We start from the raw sequence: 25011 nt of genomic DNA, 5'->3' as shown, positions 1-25011 counted from the left end.
ACCTCTAGAGCTGAGTTCTTAATTTTTATCTCCTTTTATTTTTTGCTTGCTCATTTTATTTTGAAAAAACTTAAAATCTGTGCTCACTCTCCCCTCTTATTAATGATTAACTCTAGGGTACGTGGCCAGTTTCTCCCATGATTCTTAATCTTCCCTCTGTGCCTCTGCTGTCATTTCTCATTAGTCTTGTATCGCCCACATTCTCCACTGTTCTAGGCAACTCCACAGTGACACATAGCCCCCGTCTCCCATACTTCACCGTGCTGATTTGTGGCTTTCCATGTAGAACGGACTGCATGAAATAGAACACTTACTGCTCCCCTTTTCCCTCCTTTAGATACAGTTATTTCGGACAAGGTTTTCCATTTCATTGCTGCCTTCTCTGTGTGGACATCGGCCCGAGATTCAGTGGCACCCATTGTCTCTTACTACTTTTTCTTCGACTCCTGTGACACACACAACTCCTGATCTACCAGCACGTTTACAACCCTTTTGTCCTTCTCATAAATAATGGAGGAACTAATATTATAGTAAGAGCAGTACCTTAACAAAATAATTCTTTCAAATAGGTTTTTGAGTAAATCAGGAACTCAGCACCCTTGAGTCACCCCTTCGCCCCCAAGTTATTCCCAGCCCTAGCTGTGAGTGCAGTTAAGCATTCAAAATGGAATTAAGAGGAGAAAATGATTCTGCTTGTTGTGTCCTTTGAGAATCTTGCCAAATTTTCTGGCCCACTTTTCTTTGTTCTTTTTTGTCACTTCCTTATGTACTTGTGTCTAAGCAGGTACATTTATATTGTTTGTATGTATTTATTCACATAAACTTTCAGATGACTTGATTAAATTTTAAATCATTTTCGTGATAGCTGGTGGGACCTGAGCTAATTTACCATTGACCCATATGTTAATAAAAGGACTTGTTTAATTAATAAGAGCTGGAGAGAATATCTGTATGGAAGGTTATTTTGTCTAATAAATATGGTCAGGTGAATGATGCTTCATGACAAATGCAATTTTTGAAGCTGACATGGCCAGATCTCTACCTAGGGACAATGCTAGTAGCCACTTATTTATTTATTTATTTATTTATTTATTTATTTATATTATTTTTAAATTTAATTTAATTTTATTATGTTATTATGTTATATTAGTCACCATACAATACATCATTAGTTTTTGATGATTCATTGTTTTCGTATAACACCCAGTGCTCCATGCAGTACGTGCCCTCCTTAATACCCATCACCGGGCTAACCCATCCCCTCCTCCCCCTTCCCCTCTAAAACCCTCAGTTTGTTTCTCAGAGTCCATAGTTTCTCATGGTTTGTCTCCCGCTCCGATTCCCCCCTTCTCCTAATGTCCTCCATGCTATTCCTTATGTTCCACAAATAAGTGAAACCATATGATATGATAATAGACTTTCTCTGCTTGACTTATTTCACTTAGCATAATCTCCTCCAGTTAGTAATCAGTCTGCAGAGTTATATTTCCCTTTCTACTTTTCAAAAATTTCCCCTTGTGTTGCATATATTTATATAATATACAAATATACATATATTCATGTATGTGTATAAATGAAAAAGAAAATGCAGGTAGCAGAGATTGTCTTTGAAAGTTGGAGAGAGCAGAGTTGACAGGTTGAATGGTGGGCTGTAAGTTTATACTCCTGAGTAACAACATTGTTGCCCTGAAACCTTGGGTGTCTCAACTTCTCATCTGTCACTTTCTTATTCTACTTCAGAGCTGGAGCCATTCCATCTATCTAAAATGAGTAAATTTCCCTGTTTTCCCAAATATCCTTTAAAATTCAATCATACTTTCCCCGTAGTCGTTCAAAATGAGTGAGCTTTTATAGCATACGGGTTGGATGCTTCTCTGACATATGATTAATCATGCTTTCTCACTTTCTGAAATTCATAATCTGAGTCCAGTTGAATAAATAGTGGCCTGGATTTTAAGATCATAGTAAAAAGAAGAAAATAAGGGGTGTGTTTTCTTTAAAAACCAAGAAAAAAGAATAAAAACTAAGAATAAGGTGATTCTATGTGTTATAACCAAAGATGTTTATCTACCATGGACATGGGACATTAGTTTTATAGTGTTTATTTTTTATAGTAAGTTTTATATTACTACATATGTAGCTGTAGGTACTATATATATCGCTCTATGTATGGTTATATATACACACAAAGACACATGTATATATATGTGTGTGTGTATAACTATATTCCATTTTTAAACATGGAACATGTATAAAATAAATCTTAGAAAAAAAGAGGAAAATGATAAATAATTACAAAGTGACTATTTTATTTGCAAGTATTTGACATAGAAAGATTTAGATATATGTATTCAATTTACCCAACGTACAGATATATTACCTTTTTTCTGTTTACTTATTATAAGATAGCATATTACTAAAGTCTTATTTGTTTTCTGGGCCAGGATTTGTATGTAAGGTGCTGTCATGGGAGAGAGTGCCTCAGCTGGGTGACTACTGATGATTTCCCATCTGCTGCAGTTGGAAGAAGAGTCATGACATTTGTCTCCATTCCTCCTTTTAGGCGAAAATCTGAGTGAATGTCTAATTATTTTTCAGTATATGTTGCCTCTGAAGTCAGAGACTTTAACCTCCAACACTCATTTTGAACTTAAATGAAAAGCACATCGGAAAGCTTTCTGTTAATGTCTGAAAAGATTCACACACACAAAGGAGAGACATTTAGGAAAGCTGACTTTCATGAATTCTTAGTTATAGAAATTATTCTATCGGGGAAAGCAGATGGGATCTGCCCTATCTGAAGCTGTGTGCTAGTTTAGCCCTTGTTGGAAGTAGTTGACTTCATTCATTCTTGTGTGCAGTATTTACTGAAGCCAGACTCCGCAAAAGCCATGTAGTACAAGGAAAAGCTATAGAATGTGGTTTCTCCTCAAAGTGGCTAAATTATGTTGTCTCACTGGACAAAAATTAGCATTCTTATTGGAAGCTAGATTTGGTGCCTGAGACTTGACATCACTGAATAGCCTTTTGTTCAAGATCTTGTCAGTTTTCCTTACTTTGTAGCACTAAACCTGGCAAAAAGATTCCTCTTTAGAAAAGGGATGCTAATGTCTTGTTTGATGGTGATAAACTCACATGTTACTGCTTAGAAAGCCCTGCAAGTTAGCACAGGTGGATTTAACAGGTTGTGTATTTGGCTTTCTTTGTCTTTACAATAAAGACTTGCCACCAAATATTTTATGGTATGTACACATGGATACAGTTTAAATCCTGGACATTTATTAATTTTTAGTATGTTTTAATGTTAATCTGTATTTATAAATATATTAATTTTATAGCCTGTTTTTTCTCCTTTTAATTTAATTTAATTATGTTATGTTAGTCACCATACATTACATCATTAGTTTTTGATTCATTGTTTGCATATAACACCCAGTGCTCCATGCAATACATGCCCTCCTTAATACCCATCACTGGGCTAACCCATCCCCCCACCCCACTCCCCTCTAGAACCCTGTTTGTTTCTCAGAGTCCATAGTCTCTTATGGTTTATAGTCTGTTTTAATCTATATATCATGAAGTACATTTAGTAGACTTATAAGCTCAGTTAACTTACCTTTATTGGTTAGGAATGTATATTTAAGTAACAGATGGACATTTTTGATATGTTAGCTTTTACTTCATTCAGAGCTCTACCCTAAAAAAAGTGTTAGCAGGTAATAAATATATTGATGTCTTGCAAGATCAGAGGTCTAATTACTTTACTGGATCAATCCTGTGGTGGACTAGAGGCGTCCAGATCCCTCTTGAGTCTACTATTTATGCTCTACTGATTCCCTCGTTTTTACTCTCTGTACTTTTAAGTGGGCCTCCCCACCTCTTTCTGCATCTTTGTTTATAGATTCCTCTGTGTAAATGGCTTACTTCTCCTTTTCACATGCCCATGGCCTATCCCATCTTTAAGGTCCAACTCAAGTCCCACTCATACTGTGAGATTTTCCTGGCTTCTCACAAGGCACTGTCCTTGATTAAACTTTAGTTATGCTCCTCTAAGTCCTCTTCCTGACTAGGCCCTGACTTTGCCTGCCACAATCCACCCTTCCCCCCCCGCCCCGGCAACCCCCTGTCCTTGCCAGGCCTTCTTAGCCTAGTTTTAGCAAGATTCCTGCCATTTAGAGAAAATCTCCCCACCCTTGCTATATGGTTGCTCTGGCCTGCCCTTAGCCAGGATCCTGTTAGATCGGGTTAGCAGAAACTACCCCTACCCTTGATGTCACTTCTTAGTAATTTTCCATCCATCCGTGAATGACCCCCTAACCTCTCTGTGGCTCTAAATCCCCACTGTTCTTGTATATTCAGAGTTGAGCCCTGTCTCTCTCCCCTATTATAATAGTCTTGAATAAAGCCTTACTATTTAAACAGGTGTCAGAATAATTTTTTCTTTTTTTTCATGATTTAGTTACTGCCTTGCTTTCTGTGTCCTTTATTTCCTCATATGTATGTAACTTATATTCATATGTATGTCATGTACTCTTATGCATATATGTGTTCTTCAGCACCTATCACAATGCTATTAATACATACTCAAGTATAAACATTAACTATGTAATGACTGGGGAAAGTGTTTAGGGATGCTGTGACCACACTCTTTAAGTGTGTTGAGAAGACTTTGACAGATGGCCCTTGGGAGTAGAGATTTGTAGTCAGGACATAGGAAGTTCTTTCTTCAAATGCACATTTGATTGCCATGGGTCTTAGTTCTTCCAAATCTAAAGTCACATATCTGGGCTCATAGAGTAAAATCTTCTAGCGTATCTGTCCTGGAGGTGATTTGATTGGTTGCTTTCCATCACTAGGTATGAAGCGGTTCCATTACCCTAAATTCCAGCCAGGCCAACTCAAGGAACTGTGCCCCATATAGGTCCTGCCCCCATGTGGCTGTCAGGCCCATACTTGCTTCCTCTGTCAGGTCTTTCTTGCTTGACTAGTGGGGTTGCTTTGATCAATATACCAAAATGAAAGTCATGAAAATTTATGAAAGAAAGAAGTACTGGGGCCATTTTCCTTAAAAGGGAAGTATGAGCTTGTTTGAACTTGAGGCTTCCTGGATTTTATATCAGCTCATCCAGTAAAAAGATAGATTATTAAACCACAAAAAAAAAAAGTAAATGACCAAATATAAAAGTGGGATACCATTTAAAAAAAATATCCACCCACAGAAAGAAGTCTAGAAGATACACACACATGTTGAAAAATTTACCTCTGAATAATAGGATTATTTTGATATAATTTTTTTTCTGTGTTTGCCAACCATTTTGCCATAAACACATGTCACTTTTACAATTAAGATAAGACTTATTAATGCCCATTCCAAAACACATTGATCTATTTTAAGGTTTGTAAAAAATTATTAGAAAACACAAAGAATAATGACATTGCTTTGACAGTAAATAATTTGATCACAGGTGTCTGAAAAAAAAAATACACTGATGTAAGCAGAGCGCCTCTGTTGAATGTAGGAGTAGTGCGAGAATATGGCTCACATACCTTTCTTCTGTGGTTCATGCTGTAATTATTGCTCCCCCACAGAGAATTTATGAGTATGGGTTCTGAAGTCCGACCTCCTAAAAATTCTGAAACTGCCTCTTTTGGTTGTGTGATCTGGAACTGTGCCTTGGTTTTTTTTTTGTTTTTTTTTTTTAAATAAAGTGGAGATGACAATAGTATCTATCACACAACTTTGTTATAGGGATTAAATGAGACATAAAGTCCTTGGCCCAGGGCCTGTCACATTGTAGGTGCTTTAACAATAGTGATATTCAATGCAAGTGCTATTTTTGATTTAAAAGACACCTGTTGTAATTTTAAACCTATTGGCTGTATGTAAGACCATTTGATTCCAAATCAGGGTAATTTGTACTCTGGCTCTAGTGCTAGGTTTTGGAAGTAATACTAAGCATAGATCTTATTATATCAATTCTACATAATTTTTATAAAGTCCTTATCTAATCAGCTCATTAGTAAAACATGAATTAATACAAAGCCTGAGCCTCACCATGTGTAGGTGGATTGTTTTCAACTTTATGTTTAATTGAGTCATTTTTTGCATTGGCACCTTGCTTGCCTTTACAGCAGTCCGTTATAGTACCCCTTTTATTTTTAGGAGAGTAATAACAGTCTTTAGATTTAGTAATTAATGATGCCTAGGCATTGTTCTCCAATCCTTTTTGTCATAAAAGACTTCATTCAAACTAGATAAATTTGGCTTTGCTTGATATTGTTTTAGAAAATTTCATTTCAAAGGTATTTAACAGTGACACATTTTCTATAATTATGACAGTAGTCCAATTTAATGAAGAAAATAAAAATCACTCATAATCCTCTTGACTTGATAGAAGTCTTCGTCCTTTAACCAAGCTACTGTGTATTTATAATAATTATCTTTGTTGGTTGTCCATGGGCCTTTGCTGCCAACCCAAAAAAAGAAAATAACCAGGTTGCTATCCTGGTTGTTACATAAACTGGATGGGTGTGTGTGCGTGTGTGCTTGCGTCTGTGTGTGTGTGTGTGTGTGTGTCTTTATTAGAATGGGTAGAAAACAGTCTGAACTCTGAATACCCCTGCCTAATGGCTCTCCAGGGCTGCTTTAATTGTTTTATCCTGCTGTTCCAAACTTCACTTAATTTTGTATGGCTATGTTTGAATGGAAAATGCAAGATCTCTGTGATTAACACTACTTGGCAACGAGTATTTGGGGATTCCTTAAAGCCTTGTGGTGAATCAGTGATGTGCTTTTTGGTGCATCTCATTTAACTTTTTTGGAGACGCTTTTTTCCTGCGAGTGGAGGCCTGACTTCTCTCTTACGATGATGAACATGTGTGCCTCAACTAGAGAATGGGGACCATTTCTGACTCTGTTAGCAAAATGGGAACATCATGGTTTAAACATATCTTTGCACTGAGAAAACTTGAGATGTTCTAAGGTGGAGCATCAGACTTTATTCTCTTCTTAAATCCCAGCTTGTGTAATGGCTCAGGCTGATTGTGATGCTGTAGTTAGACTTAAAAAAAAAAAAATGAATGAGTGGATTTTATTTTTATATTTAGATATAGTATGAGATATAGTATGTAAGCATTAGCTAGAAAATAATAAGTAATCCAAGATAGGGAAAAATGATATTATCATCAAAAAGTATATTCATTTCTTTTCTGCTTTTTTGAAGCATTTTCTATGGGAAAAAAGCTTCTGAAGATAAAAATCTATTTGAAGTGGCAACTTGACCTCAGAAAGAGAAAATTTGATTTCTCTAGAAATGTAAAATGCTGCCTTTTCAAAGATCGCAGTAATATGCTTCCCCAGACAAGTGTGCTTGAAAGTGGGACTAGGGAAAAACAGGGAAAAACCCAACTTCTTTTTTTTCTTAACCTTCACACCGTCCCTTCGTTCTTAGGTTTCAGTGCGTATGGGCACCTTTGGGTGTTGTATGTTTAGGGACATAAATTGTATGTTGTAGAGAAAAATTTGTAGAAATATTTATTTATTTATTTATTTAAGATTTTATTTATTTGATGCGGAGAGACACAGCGAAAGAGGGAACACAAGCAGAGGGAGTGGGAGAGGGAGAAGCAGGCTTCCCATGGAGCAGGGAGCCCGATGCTGGGCTCGATCCCAGGACCCTGGGATCATGACCTGAGCTGAAGGCAGACACTTAATGACTGAGCGACTCAGGCGCGCCATTGTAGAAATATTTAACACAGTGAATTTCAAATCTCACTATGTGTGAAAAATCAGTTTCTAAAAACTCAAACTACATTTTACTTATTTTTAATGAAACCCTCTCATCTCATTAAATAAACATGCCCCTCTCTAGTAATTTCAGGAATATGTGTAACCAACTACCTTTACATTTGTAGGTGTCCTGGGTATCTTTTCTGTGCTTTGTGCCTTTTTTTGATATTTGAACAATTCTTCCATTCCTTGTCTTTGATTCCTTTGCCTTACTTTTTTTTTTTTTTTTTTAAAGCAACTTTTCTTTTTTTTTTTTGCATTTTAGTTGCTTGATATGGTCTTATTTCTTCTCTGGCTGGTAATCTCCTCAGAGGCTGTATGTATGGGACTTTTGCTCTATCCAAAAATGGTTCCTTGCATCTGGAGGTATTCCAGAAGAATACCGAGAAGTGTCCAGTCCATTGCCCTAAAACTCTGGAAGATTAATGTAAAAACGGATGGTGAAAGTCTCTCAAAACCAAACCAACACAGACCAGATAACCACAATACAATGCAGCTCAGTGAGAGAAGGAGAGCAAGCATCAGAAGCCCAGGAAAGGCTAAGGTTTGAAGTGGATACACAGAAGATGCCACTGGGGTAGAAAGGTGCTAGAGAATGAGTGCAGTTACTCCCCTCTGTTTTGCTTACATCACTGCTACCGAGGCGAGTGAGCTTCTGGAACCAAAACACAGAACAAATATAAGAGTGAATTAAATTATCAAATGTCTTGGGAAGTTTGAGAGTACTATGGTTCTCTAAGGAGTTCTGGTTTAAGACTTAATATGATTGTTTAACTGAGTTTTAAAGAAATTAGGGTTGAGATTGTCCCATCCCTGTCAGTCATCTTTGAGGAACTATGAAAAATTGGCGAGGCATTAGTAGCCTTGAGAGGTCCACCTAGTCATAGAAGACGGATTCTCTGAACCAGATCCAGGGGAAATGGTGTGACCGACCTTCTTTCTGCATGCCCTTCTCATTCCCTCTCCCCAACAGAACATTTTAGGACAGATTATCACGCAGATGATTTCTGAGTAGTTAGAAAACAAAATAGCGATCTAAGAGTTCATAAATATTATGTCATCCCTAAACAACCTTAATTCCTTTTTCTGATCAGATTGTTAAGCTAGTAGACCAGTAGAACCCTGTAGATACTGTATATTTGTTTGTTTTTCAGATGGGTAACGGTTCCTGTTTATGTTCTGATAGGTAAGAGAGTGATAGGCAGTTGAGTGCTATGCTGTTGCTGGCGGTGGGTTTACAACAGGCTGATTAAGGATCCCTAAGAGTAGTAGGGTTTCTTGTACCTCCTTTACATGATAAGAGGTTGACTCATTTGTTCACCACTGAGCCCTAATTATGTGTCAGATGCAAATTTTCTAGTATGGTCCAGTGGTAGAGGTAGATGGTCAGTGTCATGGTCTGAGAAGGAGGGGCCACGGAAACAAAGGACTAGATTGGAGAGGTTGAAAGTGAAAAGAAGAGGGAGGAGAGAGAAAAAGAAAGAAAGGACATTTAATGAAGCCAGGTCCCCAGAAAGCTGGATGGGGTAGGGGTCAAGAGTGTGGTGTCAAAGGGTACTGTCTTGGACCTCATCCTGTTCAGTGTTTTCATTCCTACCTCAGATTAGGACACAGAGAAGGGTGGGTAGCCAATGCCCATCAAAAACAGGATTGGAATTTGGAACATACGTGAGGGGCATGAGCAGTTGGTTGCTGCTGACAAGTTGGAATTTTATTAGGGATAAATCAAACTCCTGAAGTTGTGTTTAAAAAGTGAATTATTAGGTATAGGGCAAGTTAGAAATGGTGTGATTTCAGGGCCCCTGAAGAAAACTCAGGGGTTTTTGTTGTTGGTAAGATTAGTTTGACTTTACAGTATTTTGTGACTATCACAGTTTAAAACATGCTTAGGCCAAAGTAGTACAAGTTCGATTTCTGGAACGGGGCAGGGTACTATCCCAGTCCACTCAATGCTTTTCAGACCACATCTGGTAGTGTGTCCACCCTGGCAACCACATTTCAAAAGGGGCTAATCAACTGGGACTTCTCAAAAGCTTGCAGCTAAGACTAAGGGCTAGTCAACTATTTCAAATAGTTACTACTATTACTTTTGGATGTTTATTGTAGAAAAGGAGACTTGGACGTGTTCCAGACCAGACAAAGGAAGAGAGGCAATGAGAAGTTGATGTAAGAACCTAAAGGCTTAACAGACTGGTTCTCAACACCCCAGGGTGTTTTAAAAAATACAAATGCTTAGGACCCCACCCTACCGCCAATTAAATCAGGAGTGCGGCCAGGTCAAGATACGTTTTAAAGCTGCCCAGTTGATTCTACTATGCAGCCAGCACCTTAATCTTCCATGCAGCTGCAGAGGCTGGCCCCAGCCCCCTCCATGCCTTGTCTAATGCTCAGGGGCAGCCACAACAGCAGCCCCTGTCCCACCTGCTTCCAAGAGACCGTCAGGATGGAATCTCTTCTGTTCATCACGGGCACCACCCAAGGGATAAACTCCCGGATCATCTGCTGTCTCTCTGGCCTCACCCCCCTACTTCTCACTATATCTTTTACACTGTCGCTTTCTGTCCTTCAGGATCTTCCTGTGTCTTCTAGATCTAGAACATCATCCTCTGATCAACAAACATAATCTCTACCTCTCTCTGAATTTTTTCTTAACTTCTGCTTTAACAGAAGACTGGCTCTCTCTAGAGGTTATTACTTCTCTTGAAGTCCTCCAAATGACTCACAGGTTTTTATGTCTAGCCTAGATTTTTGTACTGAGATCCAGATCCACAAATACCAGTGCTTACTATGTGTCTCCACTGGGGATGCTCCCAGACTAAGATCCTCCGAAACAGGACTCTACAGCTCTGTCTGAATCTCCTCTTCTTTAGTTTCCCTCAATTCAGTTAAGTGGTACCTGCATCCACCCAACATTGAAGTCAGAACATTTGGAATCATCTTTTACAACATTCCCTGTGCCCAATCCAATTTATCCTGACAGGTTGTTGATTGTGTCTTCAGAATGTCCTTTTCCTTTTTCCCATTCCTCTTACCAAACACTGTTTTTGTGCGGCTGCCATCTTTCCCTGGGACCACTGCAACAGTTTCCTGCCCTCCCTTCCTGTTCCCACTGGTGTGCTCCTTCAGGCCATTCTCTACCATAGTGGGTGAGCTGCAGACACATAATTTAATCATAGCATTTCCTTTCTTTAGATCCCCAGTGTTTTTCTTTCCTTTCTTTTCCTTTCCTTTCTTTTCCTTTCCTTTCCTTTCCTTTCCTTTCCTTTCCTTTCCTTTCCTTTCCTTTCCTTTCCTTTCCTTTCCTTTCCTTTCCTTTCCTTTCCTTTCCTTTCCTTTCCTTTCCTTTCTTTTTCTTTTCCTTTCCTTTCCTTTCTTTTCATTTCCTTTCGTTTCCTTTTGTTTCCTTTCCAATATTTTCTGTGGCTCTTAAGGACCTCCATGATCTGGTTCTTCCATTTCTCTTTCCAGGTGCCTTCCTAACTCTCCATCCCCCCCACCCCCAACAGCAAGAAACTCCAGTCATTCTTTCCTTCTTATATTTTTGTTTAACACATTGTGTTCTCTGCCTCTGAGATTTTGTACGGTTGTTCCATCTACCTGGTTGTTCCAATCGCTTAGTCTATGGGTTCCTTCCCCTTTTTGCCTTGAAATTTATTTGTTGAAGAGACAGCTTCATTTTTCCTATAGAATTTCCTATATTCTAGATTTTCTCCCATTGTATCCCAGTGGTATCATTTAACTTGTTACCTTATCTCCTTAATTAAGTAGTTAGAGTGAGACTTCGTCAGATTTGGGTTGGGTTTATTCCATAGGAGGGGATGCCTGCTTCCATCAGGAGGTGCATAATATCTGATAGCCTCATTTTGTGATTTTAGCAACCATTAATAATCCATTAAGTGATTATGGTTAAGAATGGTGTTATTCAGATTCTGTCATTCCTTCTTCGTTTGTTATATGCAGTACATCTATAAAGAGAAACTTCCATATATCAACTATCTCGTTAGAGTGAAGGACAGTGTATATGAAAGTATATGAAGAAGGAAGGTAAATGCTTGATATATTCTTTTCAACTGTTTTGAAACTAATGATATGGTTTTGTAGTACCCTCCAAATACGACTCCTGAGTTGGTTTTGTTTTGTTGCATTATAAACTTATTGAATTAAATGTGTTTGATAGCTTTCAATCACAGATATTAGTTTAGTGATGCTTAAATTTTTCCATCTTGGATGAGTGAGAACCTATTTTTTCTCTTTGAAACTTTATGCCTGTCTCCTTGGTGAGACCTAAGTGCAAGGATCATGTCTCTGTTGTTTGTCCTTTATGCCAAGCACAGAATCACTCTCTCTCAATTTGTTGATTTAGGGGCAGGATATTAAAACTTAATTATGGGACAGACTGTCTTATGAAAGAGCATTTAGTTAGTCTTTGTGGATTCAGAACTTGAATCAGAGAGTGGAAGTTACAGGAAGCAAATTTTGGCTCAACATAAGAACCAAAAAACTTGGGGTAGTTTAGGGGAGTTGAGTTCCATCAAGTCTTTTGAGGGGCTGCTTTGTTCCAGGGAGTGAGAGGACAAGGATAAAAAACCAAATCAGTGAGGATCTTTTTGCTTGGAGCCTGAATGGTCATTGAGGTCACTTCTGCTTGCAAGGTAGTGACTCTCAAATCCTTTGTTGACAGATTTTATTTTTGGAAAGGTGCAGAGTTGGTTGGTTTAAAATTGTTGAAATGTAATTATTGTTTTATTCCATGAACAATGTATGTCACTCTAAATTTGGTTCAAAGTATCATGAGTTTGTACATTGGATGAAACATTGGCAATGATGAATTATGCGTTAGTAGCAATCATTTCTTTTATAAAAGGTTATAATTGTCCATTGAACAGACTTCTCATTGCATTAAATTCTCAGACTTTTTGCATTGTTAGTCACATTCTAATAAATAGCCATTATACTATTCTCTTTTTAATCTTTGGATTTTATTAGTCGTCTTCTCTCTGTATTGATAAAGATTAGCATGAAGTGTGATTACTGGCAACTTACTTTGAAATTCTAATTTATTTTTCCAGAATAAAATATAGTAAATAGCACTTTCAGGATATTGCAGAATTGCAAAGATTTCTCATTTACACCTGAATAAAAATTGAATTTAGATGGAGATAGCAAGACCAAGTGTTTAGTTAAGTTTTAAATTTTTGAAGTATGTATGTAATACAGTAAGTCAGCAATTTAGCCAGTGTCTTAAGAGGGAATTAATAAAAGAAGCACTATTAATAGTACCTTTAAAATATTTTAATGACTTCTCTGAAAATTTAAAAATTCAGCCCACTATATCGTCCTTGATATACTCTAGTTTGCCATTGTCACTTCCTCAGTAGTATCTACATTTCCTTCTATTGCTTCTAGACAAACACAGTAAGGAAACAAGCATTGGATCTGTCTGCACTTGGTATTATTTCCTAGCAGTTTCTCTTGAGACAAAGTCATAATGGAAGAGAGGCAGAATATATTAAATTTTCCAGAGTATATTAAATTTCTTTTAGGTATATTGCCTTAATTTCCTTTGTATCCTCTAGATATAATTTCTTCTAGGTGTTAGCACATGGACACTGTTTTCAAAGATGACTTAGATAATATCTGTAATTTTGTTTTATTGTACTAAATTATCCTATGAATTTTAAGTAACTAATGGAACAGAAAACCTTTGGGCTTTCCTTTGAGAATTTTTGCTCATAGGAAATTCTTTCTGTGCATCATCTTTTGAACCTGGAAATTTTACCCTAAAAGGGGCATTTTCCTTTGTAGGTTTCACAGATGTTGAATGAACAAATGCATGAAAAAATGAACGGGCTGTGTTCCTTGTTCAAAACTCCTAGATCTTCTTGTTTTTGTCTCGCAAGAGAACTTTATTTTTTACAAACTTAGGGCATACAGAACTGCGGACAGAGTTTCTGAAGTTCATAGAGATTTGGATTTGTGGTTAGAACCAGTTTGAAAGCTGGATCCACTTGAACATGGCTCTGCCAGGACACTCAGTATCCCCATGTCTCTGTGTGTGGAAAGCTCTGTGCTTGGGCATTCCCTTGGCTCTTCCTCATCCTGCCTTTGACAGCTCTTCTGTGTGACCAGTGGACTGAAGGATGATTCATCCCTGGGTCTGAAGTCAGCTTGGCCAAGTGAGATGTTGAAAAATTAGAGAATAGTAAAGAATCTCTGAAATTAAAACAGCTCCTTAAATAGCTTAGGACAACTGGGTAAAACCTGGCAATACCTCCAATAGAATGTTCTGTAGTATTATTAACACAATTAAAAGTTTTTTTTTTTACTATGTTAATCACCTGAATTAATGTCTTCATTGCCAATCAAGCCTTGATTGCCTTCTATTCATTAGCTTTTGATTTAATTAATGAGACTTGTTAAAGAGGAATCTTCAGTGTTTTCCTGTAAACAGCTCTCATTTATTGATTCAATTGGAATTTTGTAATTATTCTAAGGAACTTAAATCAATGTTTGAAGTATATGTTTTGGATCTTTAATAAAATCGTTTAAACTACACAAGGTAGTTATTAGATATAATAACTTCTTTTCTATGTTATCTCCTTTTCTGTGTGATTCTATGTCATTTTTATAGAATAACAGATATGTTCTTTTGATGTCTTTAACAAAATGACATTTCGTTAGAGTTAGTAACTTGGAATTTCAAGTATTTCAGTCTGTGCTAAAGTTTATAAAAACATATGCATCAAAGGTAGAACATTAGAAAATTGGTAATGTTATTTTTTCCCAAAGATATTTTTTCCAAAAGTGGAGCAAGTAACTTAGCATTTTTTCCTAGGGCTTTAGAACTGAGGGTTCCAGTAGTTGGTGAGTGTCTAGACATGTAGAGAAAAACTAATTAAGAAAAGAGAAAGTCACAATGACTCTAAGGTTAAAGAGCAATTTGATAATCAATATGATTCCTAAGGGGAGACCACTAAAGCAGTTGAAGAAGAGGGAGATACTGATTAGTGGTCTAGACACAGATAATTAAAGGATAGTGGGGGTTTTGAAACATGGCTGTTGGGTGCAAAAGGGTTAATTAACAAAGCATTCTATAAACTCTAAAACTTTAAGGAAATGAAAACTTGCCATATCCACATGTGTCAAAATCAAAGAGGCTACACATTTAATTTGAAAAAGGACAATAAATACTTAAGCCAAACATGAAAGAAGATACTGAAAACTTTATTAAATTTGAGATTTCTGAAACTTTTGAAAGCAGCAATTATACTTTAATCTTTTTTTTTTAAAGATTTTATTTATTTATTAGAGAGAAGGAGCATGCGCAAGCGAGAGAGCATGAGCAGGGGGAGTGGGGGAGGGAGAAGCAGGCTTCCCGCAGAGCAGGGAGCCCGATGTGGGGCTCGATCTCAGGACCCTGGGATCATGACCTGAGCCAGAGGGCAGATGCTTAACCGACTGAGCCACCCAGGCGCCCCTAAACTTTATTCTTGAGTTATCTTTCAGGTATAAGAAAGGAATTATCAGTATATTAACATTATTAATTCAATAAATGTCTTTGAGAGCCTACTCTATACCAAGCAGTTTTAGGCACTGGGCACATAACAGTTAACAAAACAGAAAGAGTTCCTTCAGTCCCAGAGCTAATAGTCTAGCATAAATTTTAAGGAAATTTTTAGTGTTATGTAATATAATACATAAAACTCAATGTTTCTAGCTGTTGTGAGTATCATAACTATAAGAAATTAATGCTTGGAGTTTCAATTCATGGAGAATGATGCTTCAGAATCAGAATTCCATCAATCTACTTAAAGGTGTTCTACCTCTAGTTGCATTTAAAGAGTAAGTGTTGGCTTAGTTGAAGGTTTCTCTCCTTTTAGTATATTATAGGGGAATGAATTATCCTTCATGGTCTGAGAGTGTTTTAAGTATATGACCTTTAAAAACATGAATTCCCTATATTCTAGAATTCAGTTCATGGTGCATATAAGTTAATGATCTCAAGGGAAGTAGAAAAGCTTTGTGGGAAGAAGGTTGTGTGTATTTTTAATGGGTGAGGGGAAAATATCTGTAAATGTGGGGAAAGTTCCAAGCAGTTCCTGGAAGCAGTTACTGCCTCCTCTGGGAAGCCAGTGATGAGCTCAACTGGGCTGAGAAAAATCTGTGCAGATGTTAGCACTGACTGCATCCCAGCCTCAAGCCCCGCCAGAGACCACCCCCCACCCTTAGTCATAAAGGACAAAGTGAGAGCACAAGGTACAGTCTCCAGTGGAACTCCATGTGCATATCAATTTTTTGCCTGCACCTGGGTACCTAGAGCACAGTCAGGAGTGGAAAAACCAAGGTAATGTACTGAGGAGCGAAAGGATGCAGAACAGAAAAGCAGTTGGCCTGTCATCCCAGCTGAAAGACAAGGACAAATACCTCCTAACCTTGAGAAGAGGGCACATTGTGGGGCTTTATAATCAGATGGCCTTATCCCATTAGGGTAACCAACAAAGTACTTCCACAGTTAGCGCAATGAGGAATGCCACTGGGATGGTTGGGCTGTGCTGAATTCCTTGGACTTTCAAGTTTTGTGTCTGTGGCAGTTTTTCAAGCAAAACCAGACCAATTGGATGCAGTTCTTAAAAAAGAGACATTCTCATTCTTTGTTTCAGACTCAGGCACTGGATTCTCTGGACCACATGAGTTCTTGTTTGCTGGTTCCATAAGCTCTGAAGATTTGTGGTTGCAATTTTTATCTATCAGATTGGCAGAGTCAGTGGTTGATAACATAGTAGAGGTGAAGGGGCTAACAGGAGCTCTTACATTTGTTCTGTAGGAAGTGTAGGTTGGTACAACCTCCATGTAGGATAATTTCCCACTATTCATCAGAATTAGAATTTAGATATGCACATACATTTCAAACTTGAAATGCCACTTTTAGGAATTTATCTTACAGATATTTTTTTTTACCTGAATGAAGTTACATGTCCAAGAATATTTATCGCCATCATTGTTGTAGTAGCCAAAAATTGGGAACATGCTAAACGACCATCTGTAGAAGACTGGGATTAAATGAAGTATATTACACATATACAAAGGAGTGCCCTGTGGTCTTTCAAAAGCAATAGAAAGTTTTCTCTATGAATTTATGAGGAAGTCACCAAATTTATTAAGGTAAAATACACAGTGTGCTCTGTCTAGCATACTACCATATATGTGTGTGTGTAAGTATATATGAACAATGGTAACCCGTGACCTCACAGGATGGGAGCTGGGTGGCTGAAGGAGCGTAGCAGAGAGACCTACTTTTCATCAAATGCCTTCTTGTACCTTTTACATTTGTAATGTGTGCTTGTTTTATCTATTCTTGTTAACAAAGGGTACTGCTGGGCCTAGTAAAGGTAAAGGAGAGCGTTCGCCTAGAAGACCAATGTAGATTGTCATGTTTTTGTTAACAGAATTGACTAGATAAAAAAGTTATCTGCCTAGTGCAATCTGACTTTTAATTACAGCCGATACACATTTAGAATACGTCTGGAAGAACCATCTGCTTTGGATAGGTCCTGTGTAATCTTATAATAGTAAAACATTCATAACTTTTATTTTGATGATATACTGACGTATCATAAGACACATTCAGACCAAATATAATTTTAGAAGGCTCTAGTAAAAAAAAATAACGAGAAAGGGAGGAATGAGTGATATTGAGAGAGAGAAAGAAGAGGGAAGAGAGGAGAGAGGAGAGAAGTCTGAGTGTCGAGTTTCGACCTTGGGGATTGAATGACCTCAGCTTAAGACTGAAGATGAAGACATTTCAGCCAAGGACATGAGGAGCTATTGGAAAAACTAAGGGAAAGAGTTATCTTGATTTCTTGATTTCTAATTAGTCTGAGAATGATTGATCAAGCGTGGTGATTTTGTTAAGCACTAGTTTTCTAGTTCCTTTCTGGAAGGAACATAGAGGGAATCATAGAAAACTTTGGTTAAATCTTGGACGAGGCAAGTGTGAATATTTAAAATGTGAATATTTAAAATGTGAATATTTATAATGATGATATAAAATTCCCAACCTTGCTGAAATTAATCTTGTTGTGGTGGCATAATTGAGTCACTGACATTTTCAGTGCAAAAATGCATAAAATATAAACTGTAAGAAAATTAGAGCCGTAACGGGAACATACTCTCACGGATTCACTTCTCATCTTTTCTTCCGTTTCTGCCAGAGTAAATGGGAAGTTGGTAGCCCTGAAGGTGATCAGGCTGCAAGAAGAAGAAGGTACACCTTTTACAGCTATCAGGGAAGGTAGGCATTTTCTCGTTATCTTTGCTTTTGTGTTTGCATGATGCCTGTAGCTGTTTAAATATTACTCACCTCTGCATATGCAGAGTTTGTAAATTATATGGTTATATCTCATTGGAAAGTGTAAACTGAAATTTAAAAATCAGTATCTCTTGCAATCATATCGAGTCATGTTAAATAAAATAAGACAATCCTGCTGTATACTCAGGTGTGGGGGAAAAAACCTGATGTGTATTGATGGTGAGACTAAAGCTGACTGAGGAATTTTATATGCTTGGTTTTGTTTGTAGGGTTTCTAAGGTACACATTAATCTAGCATTACTTTATATTCATGACTTTTAAGAAAAGTCCTTACACATACTGGGCTCATGCTATCTTGTTAGTCATTTGTATTTCTTCTTTCTTGATTTCTTTGTTCCTGTCCTTTACTATTTTTTCCGTTGGTCTTTCTTATTGACATTTAGATACTCTTTATATATTAGCATCATTTATCTTGTAATATTTTCTTTGGTCATTTTTCTAAAAATTTCTCTTACAACATAGTTTGTTACATACATGTTTCTAATTTTTATAAAATAAAATTGCTTTATATTTTATTTCTGCATAGTTTCTCTACTCCAAGAGAATAAAATATCTTTTTATTAGTGGGAACTTTTCAGTTCAGTTTCACAACTTTTAGTATTAATAGCTTTCCCTCCACTACATTTAAAAATTTTAGTGCCAATATAGTTAACAAAGTGTTATATTAGTTTCAGGTGTACAGCAATATAGTGATTCAGCAGTTCTGTACATTACTCAGTGCTCATCATGATAAATGTATTCTTAATCCCCTTCACCTATTTCAGCCATCCCCCCACCCACCTCCCCTCAGGTAACGATCAGTGTATTCTCTATAGTTAAGAGTGTTTCTTGGGTTGTTTTTTTTGTTTGTTTGTTTGTTTTTTCCCCTTAAATTCCACATACAGGTGAAATCATATGGTATTTGTCTTTCTCCGACTGACTTATTTCACTTAGCATGATACTCCCTCCACTACATTTTTAAAAGTACAAATTATCTTGACATAAGACTTCAGCTTATTTTTTGCACTGAAGGAACTATAGCTGGCCCACCACAAGATAACTGTGAGTGATTTACTGCAATAATATCATTAAGGTATTGAGGAATTATATGTAGTCTGTCCCTGGTCTGATTTGTTTCTCACAACCATCATTATGATTTACATTTGTTTTTGAGAGGCTTCCTTTCAGTTTTCACTTTCTCACCTCTCATTCTCCTTTTCGTACCACTTCCGTTTGGTTTCCATCATTCCTACTTAGCTGAAAATGTTGTTGTGAAGGCATCTTTATGAAATATTTGTTACATAAAGAGGGTGCTCCCGTCTGATGGGATTGGAAACCACTGGTTGAGATAGAGCAGTGGTTCTCATTGAGCTCTGGTGGAGCAAGGTGGAGTGCTCTTGAATTTGATTTTGCTAGACCCTGAGTGCTAGGGTGTAGGAAAGGGGCAGAGAGAGGCTGGGCCAAGAGAGAAGCAGGAGGAAATGAAACTGGGCAGCAGGCACGCTCCCTAGCGTGTGGCGTATACACTGCAGTTTACCAACCTGCCCTTGCTGTTCGTGCTAGCCTCGGTTCAAGGTTCAGAGCAAGTTTATAATGGTATTAGAGGATCCAGTTGTGACAGTTGGACTCATCAGTGCGAAGTTCAAGGGGAGAAACAAATAGAGCCAAATTGAAGTGGTTGTTGATCTGTTCATACTGCCTAGGTATGAGGCAAGGCCGTTGGGCACAAGGTAGGCCTGAGATAAACTTGGGAACAGGCCCTGGGAGGCAGTTGTGTCAGAGAATGCAGGCCTCTGTGGGTTAGGGAGCCTCTGAAGACTTTTGAACTGAGTGTATTAGGAAGATAAATCTGATATTAGGTATGATATAGATTAGATGAGGAGGAACCTGGAAGCTGATAAATCAGTCATTCAAAGTCATGCAGATTTGAAATTACGAGGACCTGGATTAATTAGAAAGCAGTGACAAAAAATGATTTGTAGAGAAAGAAATGCCAGAACAAGGTGAATTACTGGTTAGAGATTATTTGAGAGGGAAACATAAATGGTTTTGAGTTTGAATGAGTAAAAACATGGTGCCAGAGAGAGAAATAATTTGTGTTGCTTTTAACACTTTGCAGTTTGAAAGGGCGGTTATCTACTGTAAGCTTCACTTGAGCCCTTCGAAGGGATTTTGTATAGAGTTTATACTGTTTATAGAATCTGTGATACGAGTATGGAATTGAGGCCTAGAGAGGTTAGTTGACTTGTCCAAGGCGTTGGATCTTGTACCTAGGCTTTCTTAGTTAGTACTCTGTGGAGTAGTAGATTTGAGTTTTGGACTTTCTGAGTTCATGATACGTCTATACGAAAATGTCTTTTTGGCGATGTGGGAGTAGATCTCATGAGAGTTTAGCATAAACAGTATATATTTAGCATGGTCCTTAACAAGCTGAATGAGTGTAAGATTTTTGTGGGAGAGGACTTTGAGCAAAAAACAGGGAGTTAAATTGGAAGGGAGTGTAGTAAGGTGGAAAGCCCCGTGGATATTAGAGTCTAGAAATCTGGGCTTCATTCTGGCTCTGTTTTCCATCACCTGCCGGACATCTGGGCTTCATTCTGGCTCTGTTTTTCATCACCTACCAGACAACATGAGGCAAGTCACCTATATTACTTTGCTAGGGCCCCTGTAGCAAAGTACCATAGGACAAGTGGCTTAAATAACAGAAATTTACTGTGTCGTAGTTCTGGAGGCCGGAAGTCCGAGGTCAGGGTGTCGGGGTCCTGCTTCAGAGGGCCATGAAGGCAGGATCTGTTTCAAGCCTTGGCTTGTGGATGGCCATCTTTTCCCTGTGTGTTCAAATCATCTTCCTGCTACCTCTGTCCAATTTCCTTTTCTTGTAAGGACACCAGTCATATTGGATTAGGGCCCACTCTAATGATCTCAGTTTAGCTTAATTACCTGTGAAAACCCCCTGTCTTCAAGTACGGTCACATGCTGAGGTGCTGGGGTTAGGACTTCAACATGTGAATTTTGGGGGGACACAATTCAGTCTCTAACACCACCTCATGGCTCTAGGCCTCTGTAACCCTGGTTGTGGAACATGGGAGTTGGTTTGTGCCATCTCTCAGGAACCATCTCCCTCTATATTATGGTTTTGATTTCCCACGGGATCTTCAAACTCAGAGTTTTGAATACCGTGGAGAGCAGGGAAGGCTGCAAGAATTGTTGAGGCCTGGAGGAACAGATCACAAAATGACATTGTATTTTCCATTCAATAAAGTATTTTGAGGTTTCCTAATACAATCTGACTTCTCGGTGATTTTTAATGGAGATAAGTGACCCGACAGTAAGAAGAGGAATTAAACTTTGGGTCAGTTTTGGTTATTTACTCCTCTCTTGCCTTCTTATTCCCTCCTCTCATAGTCTTATTTTTTCATTTTTCTGCTCTGTATGTGTGAAAGCAAAAGCTAGCACAATTGCTCCCTTTTGCTGTGAATAATGATTCATGCAAAGTAACTCCTCTGTGTATCTGGTGGTAGAGTTTGAAATATTTAGAATGGGGGGGTGGGTGATGTTTGGGATATGTTCATTTTTGCATTTTTACATTTTTGCATCTTTACATTGATGAGGGTGTAGCATGGCTTGTTCAATTGAGACGAAGCACTTTAATTTGAGTTTGCCTCTTTTCTGCTGTTTTGGTCAATTTCCTCATTCACAAAATATCAACAGCAGGAGGATTTCAAAGGAGGAAAACAGAAAAGTAGTTTTCAAGTGGCAGCTTGCCACTTAGAACCTTACCTGGGAATTTAGATTTTAACACATAATTTTCACCTAAAGTAGAACTACTTGGTCAGCAACTCTAATCTTACCTGGATTTATGTCCAGGGATGGATTTTGAATTTTATCTCAGAGCTAGAGTGCTTACTGGCTTAATTCGGGTTCAGGTGCTTTGAGACTCATTCTATTTTTGATGGCAGCTTAGAGAAATTAAGCAGCAGTGCTATGGGCTAGCTATTCTATTTTTTATTCTCATATGATATCTTCATAGATTCTGATGGTAAGGATAGTCAGGAGATACTGGCATGGTTTCAAAATGAATAGATAAAGTTTCTTAGGATATCCCATCTTTTTTTTTTTTTTTTAAAGATTTTATTTATTTGTTAGAGAGAGACCGAGAGAGACAGAGAACACAGTGTGGGGAGGAGCAGAGGGAGAAGGACAAGTAGACTCTGCACTGAGCACCGAGCCCAACACAGGGCTCGATCTCGCAACCCTGAGATCATGACCTGAGCCAAAATCAAGAGTAGGACACTCAACCCGACTGAGTCACCCAGGTGCCCCAGGCTATCCCATCTTTATAAACAACTTCAAGATGTCTGATGTCTGTATTCTTGCTCTGTGATACTATATTCTAGATATTCAACAATTTGTTTGTTTGTTTGTTTTTGGCTAAGATTTGCCCAGAGAAAGAATAGAAGGGAACCAGTTATCATCTTTTGTGAATTTTTGAATACCTAATAGTTTTCTTAGGCAAGAGTTAAGAGAAATCTAGATACTGTAAAAGAGAACAGTTTTCTTTTAAAGATTTTATTTGTCAGAGAGAGAGAGAGCGCGCACAAGCAAGGGGAATGGCAGGCAGAGGGAGAAGCAGACTCCCTGCTGAGCAAGGAACCCAATGTGGGGCTCGATCCCAGGACCCTGGGATCGTGACCTGAGCTGAAGGCAGACCCTTAACCAACTGAGCCACCCAGGCATCCCTCACCCTTCCACATGCAGATCTTTACTGAATCTCCCTGTTTTCATTTCAGTTTATGCAGCTAGTTTAGAGGGACTAAAAGATATTGAAGTACTTAGGGCATAAAATGATGAGGCTCTGTAAAACAGTGGGGGGAAAGAGGAGATGAATGTGTTTGGGAAGGACTTAAGAGGGATAGCTGGTAGGGCTTGGTGTTTGACTAGACATAGAGCTTGATAGAAATGGGATATTCAGAGTATTCCAGGATTTTTGGCATTCATGAATAGTTAGATAGTGAAGCCAATAATAAGAAAGGCACTACAGGGTAGGGGAGTTTATAGGAAGGGAAAGAGAGTAAGTTCAATTCTGATCATGTTAATTTTGAGATCTGGCCTTCAGGTGGTAATTGTTTATGTAGTGGTGCAATTTAGATAACCCATCAGTTGTACCTAAACTGGGGACCTTACCCCACATTCCAAGTACATGATCTCATTTAGTCTTTCAACATTGTGGGAAAGGTTGATGTTATCTTCATTTTAGTAATTAAGAAGCTGAGATCTAAAGAGATTTTTGTCCAAAGTCATACAAATAAGTGGCAAATTTGGGTCTTCTACCCAGTACCCAGGCCAATGCCTGACGCCTGATGGTCACTCAGTACATGTTGAGTGAGTGAGTAACAGAATAAGTGAGTGAAGAAACCCCAAATCCTTTAGTGTTATTCTACTATATTGCATCACTGTTGAGACAGAAACTTCTATGATCAAAATTGTATATGGATTCTTTTCAGACTACTAAGCAGAGAGGTTAGGAAGGTTATGAAGGTTAGGTTAGAAGTTGGGAAATCGCCCTAGAGCAGTCGGAAAATGTTGAGTCTTGGTGAAGACTATGGCACTAGCTACATGAGCATAAGTGAGTCACTTAACATATTTAATCTTCAGTTTTTTCATCTTTGTGATGAAGGGGTTTGAACTATATGATCTTAAAGCTTTACAATTAAAATAATAGTATCAGCATGAAGCATTACCTGGATAAAGGATCCTTAATTGTATCATCAGTATGCTTCATACACACATGCTGTAATGTGATGCACATTTATTGTGTTTAAAATATTTCTTTTAAACCCTCTAATAATAATCCTTTATGTCTGTCACTGAAAAAAATTAACATGAATTGCTTCAGAGCATTTGACAATTGACAGACAAGTTTTTCTTTAAATGGAAGGTAAAAAATCCATGAGTCTAGACTTTGATTTTAAGTAAGCTTATGTAGATTGCCAAAATTGTTATTCTTTGTAAGAATGAATAATTTGATGGACGTCTGCCAATTGATATCAACAAAAAATTTGCAAGCTGTTAGATCATGTGACTTTGAAAACTGAAAATCATATGTTTTCCTTTGCATGTCTTTAATTTTAAAGGATGAGGTTTTTTAATAAAGTAACTTATTTTTTGTCCCCTTTAAGTTTGTAAAAAATTTTATATTTTCTATTTTATTTGGAAATAGAGATTTCCAATTATATTTGGAAATATAAATGTAAATATTTTATTGGAACTATAAATTGAACTATGATACATTTATGTTTAAAATATTTTTAGGGTTGTGCAACTAGTTCTAATCTGAAGGTGTTTATAATTGGCTAAAAATCTCCAAGGACTTTTTCAGTATCTACTATATGCTTATGTTTTAAAAATGCTATCTCATTTAATTCCTCCCAATATTCCTGTGTTATGTAGAGGTATGAATATCTCTGTATTATGAAGTGGTGATTGAGGCCTGGAGATAATAAATTGTCTTGTATTACACAATTTACTAGTAAACAGCTAAGTTAGGATTTTAACTGGGGTCTTTTAACTAAAGTGTTTGTTTCAAAGATGGTAATTTCTTCTCTTCAGAATTTCTAATCTAAAAAAGTTATGGGAGTCCATAATCTACATATAAACTGTTTGTCTTGACATTATTATCATTGCTACTACAAGTTGCTGTATAAAAATTCCATCCAGGCACCTCTGTTACTTCTCAATATTTGAAGTTGTATTGTTGATCTATGTATGATCTATTGATAGAAATAGTCAAAGGATGACAAACAATGCACAGTAATTAATTCATGACCAATGTCTTGACAACTGACAGAATTTAGTGTCATTTATCTTCAAGCTC

The 25011-nt window shown here is 37.6% G+C and overlaps 1 protein-coding gene across 4 annotated transcripts in view; it reads left to right on the top strand.

The window, feature by feature from the left end:
• Positions 1-25011, top strand: part of CDK14 (cyclin dependent kinase 14) — a 547444-nt gene that overhangs the window by 162878 nt on the left and 359555 nt on the right. For all 4 annotated transcript variants that reach the window (XM_032402204.1, XM_032402206.1, XM_032402205.1 and 1 more), the window contains one exon: positions 18001-18080. In XM_032402204.1, coding sequence (XP_032258095.1) covers positions 18001-18080 — 80 coding nt within the window. The remainder of the gene's footprint in view (positions 1-18000; positions 18081-25011) is intronic.

This window comes from Phoca vitulina, unplaced genomic scaffold, assembly GCF_004348235.1.
Source record: "Phoca vitulina isolate PV1807 unplaced genomic scaffold, GSC_HSeal_1.0 scaffold4, whole genome shotgun sequence".
Taxonomy (NCBI): Eukaryota; Metazoa; Chordata; class Mammalia; order Carnivora; family Phocidae; genus Phoca; species Phoca vitulina.
Note: the sequence above shows the minus strand (reverse complement) of the source record. Positions and strands in the feature narration are given on the sequence as shown.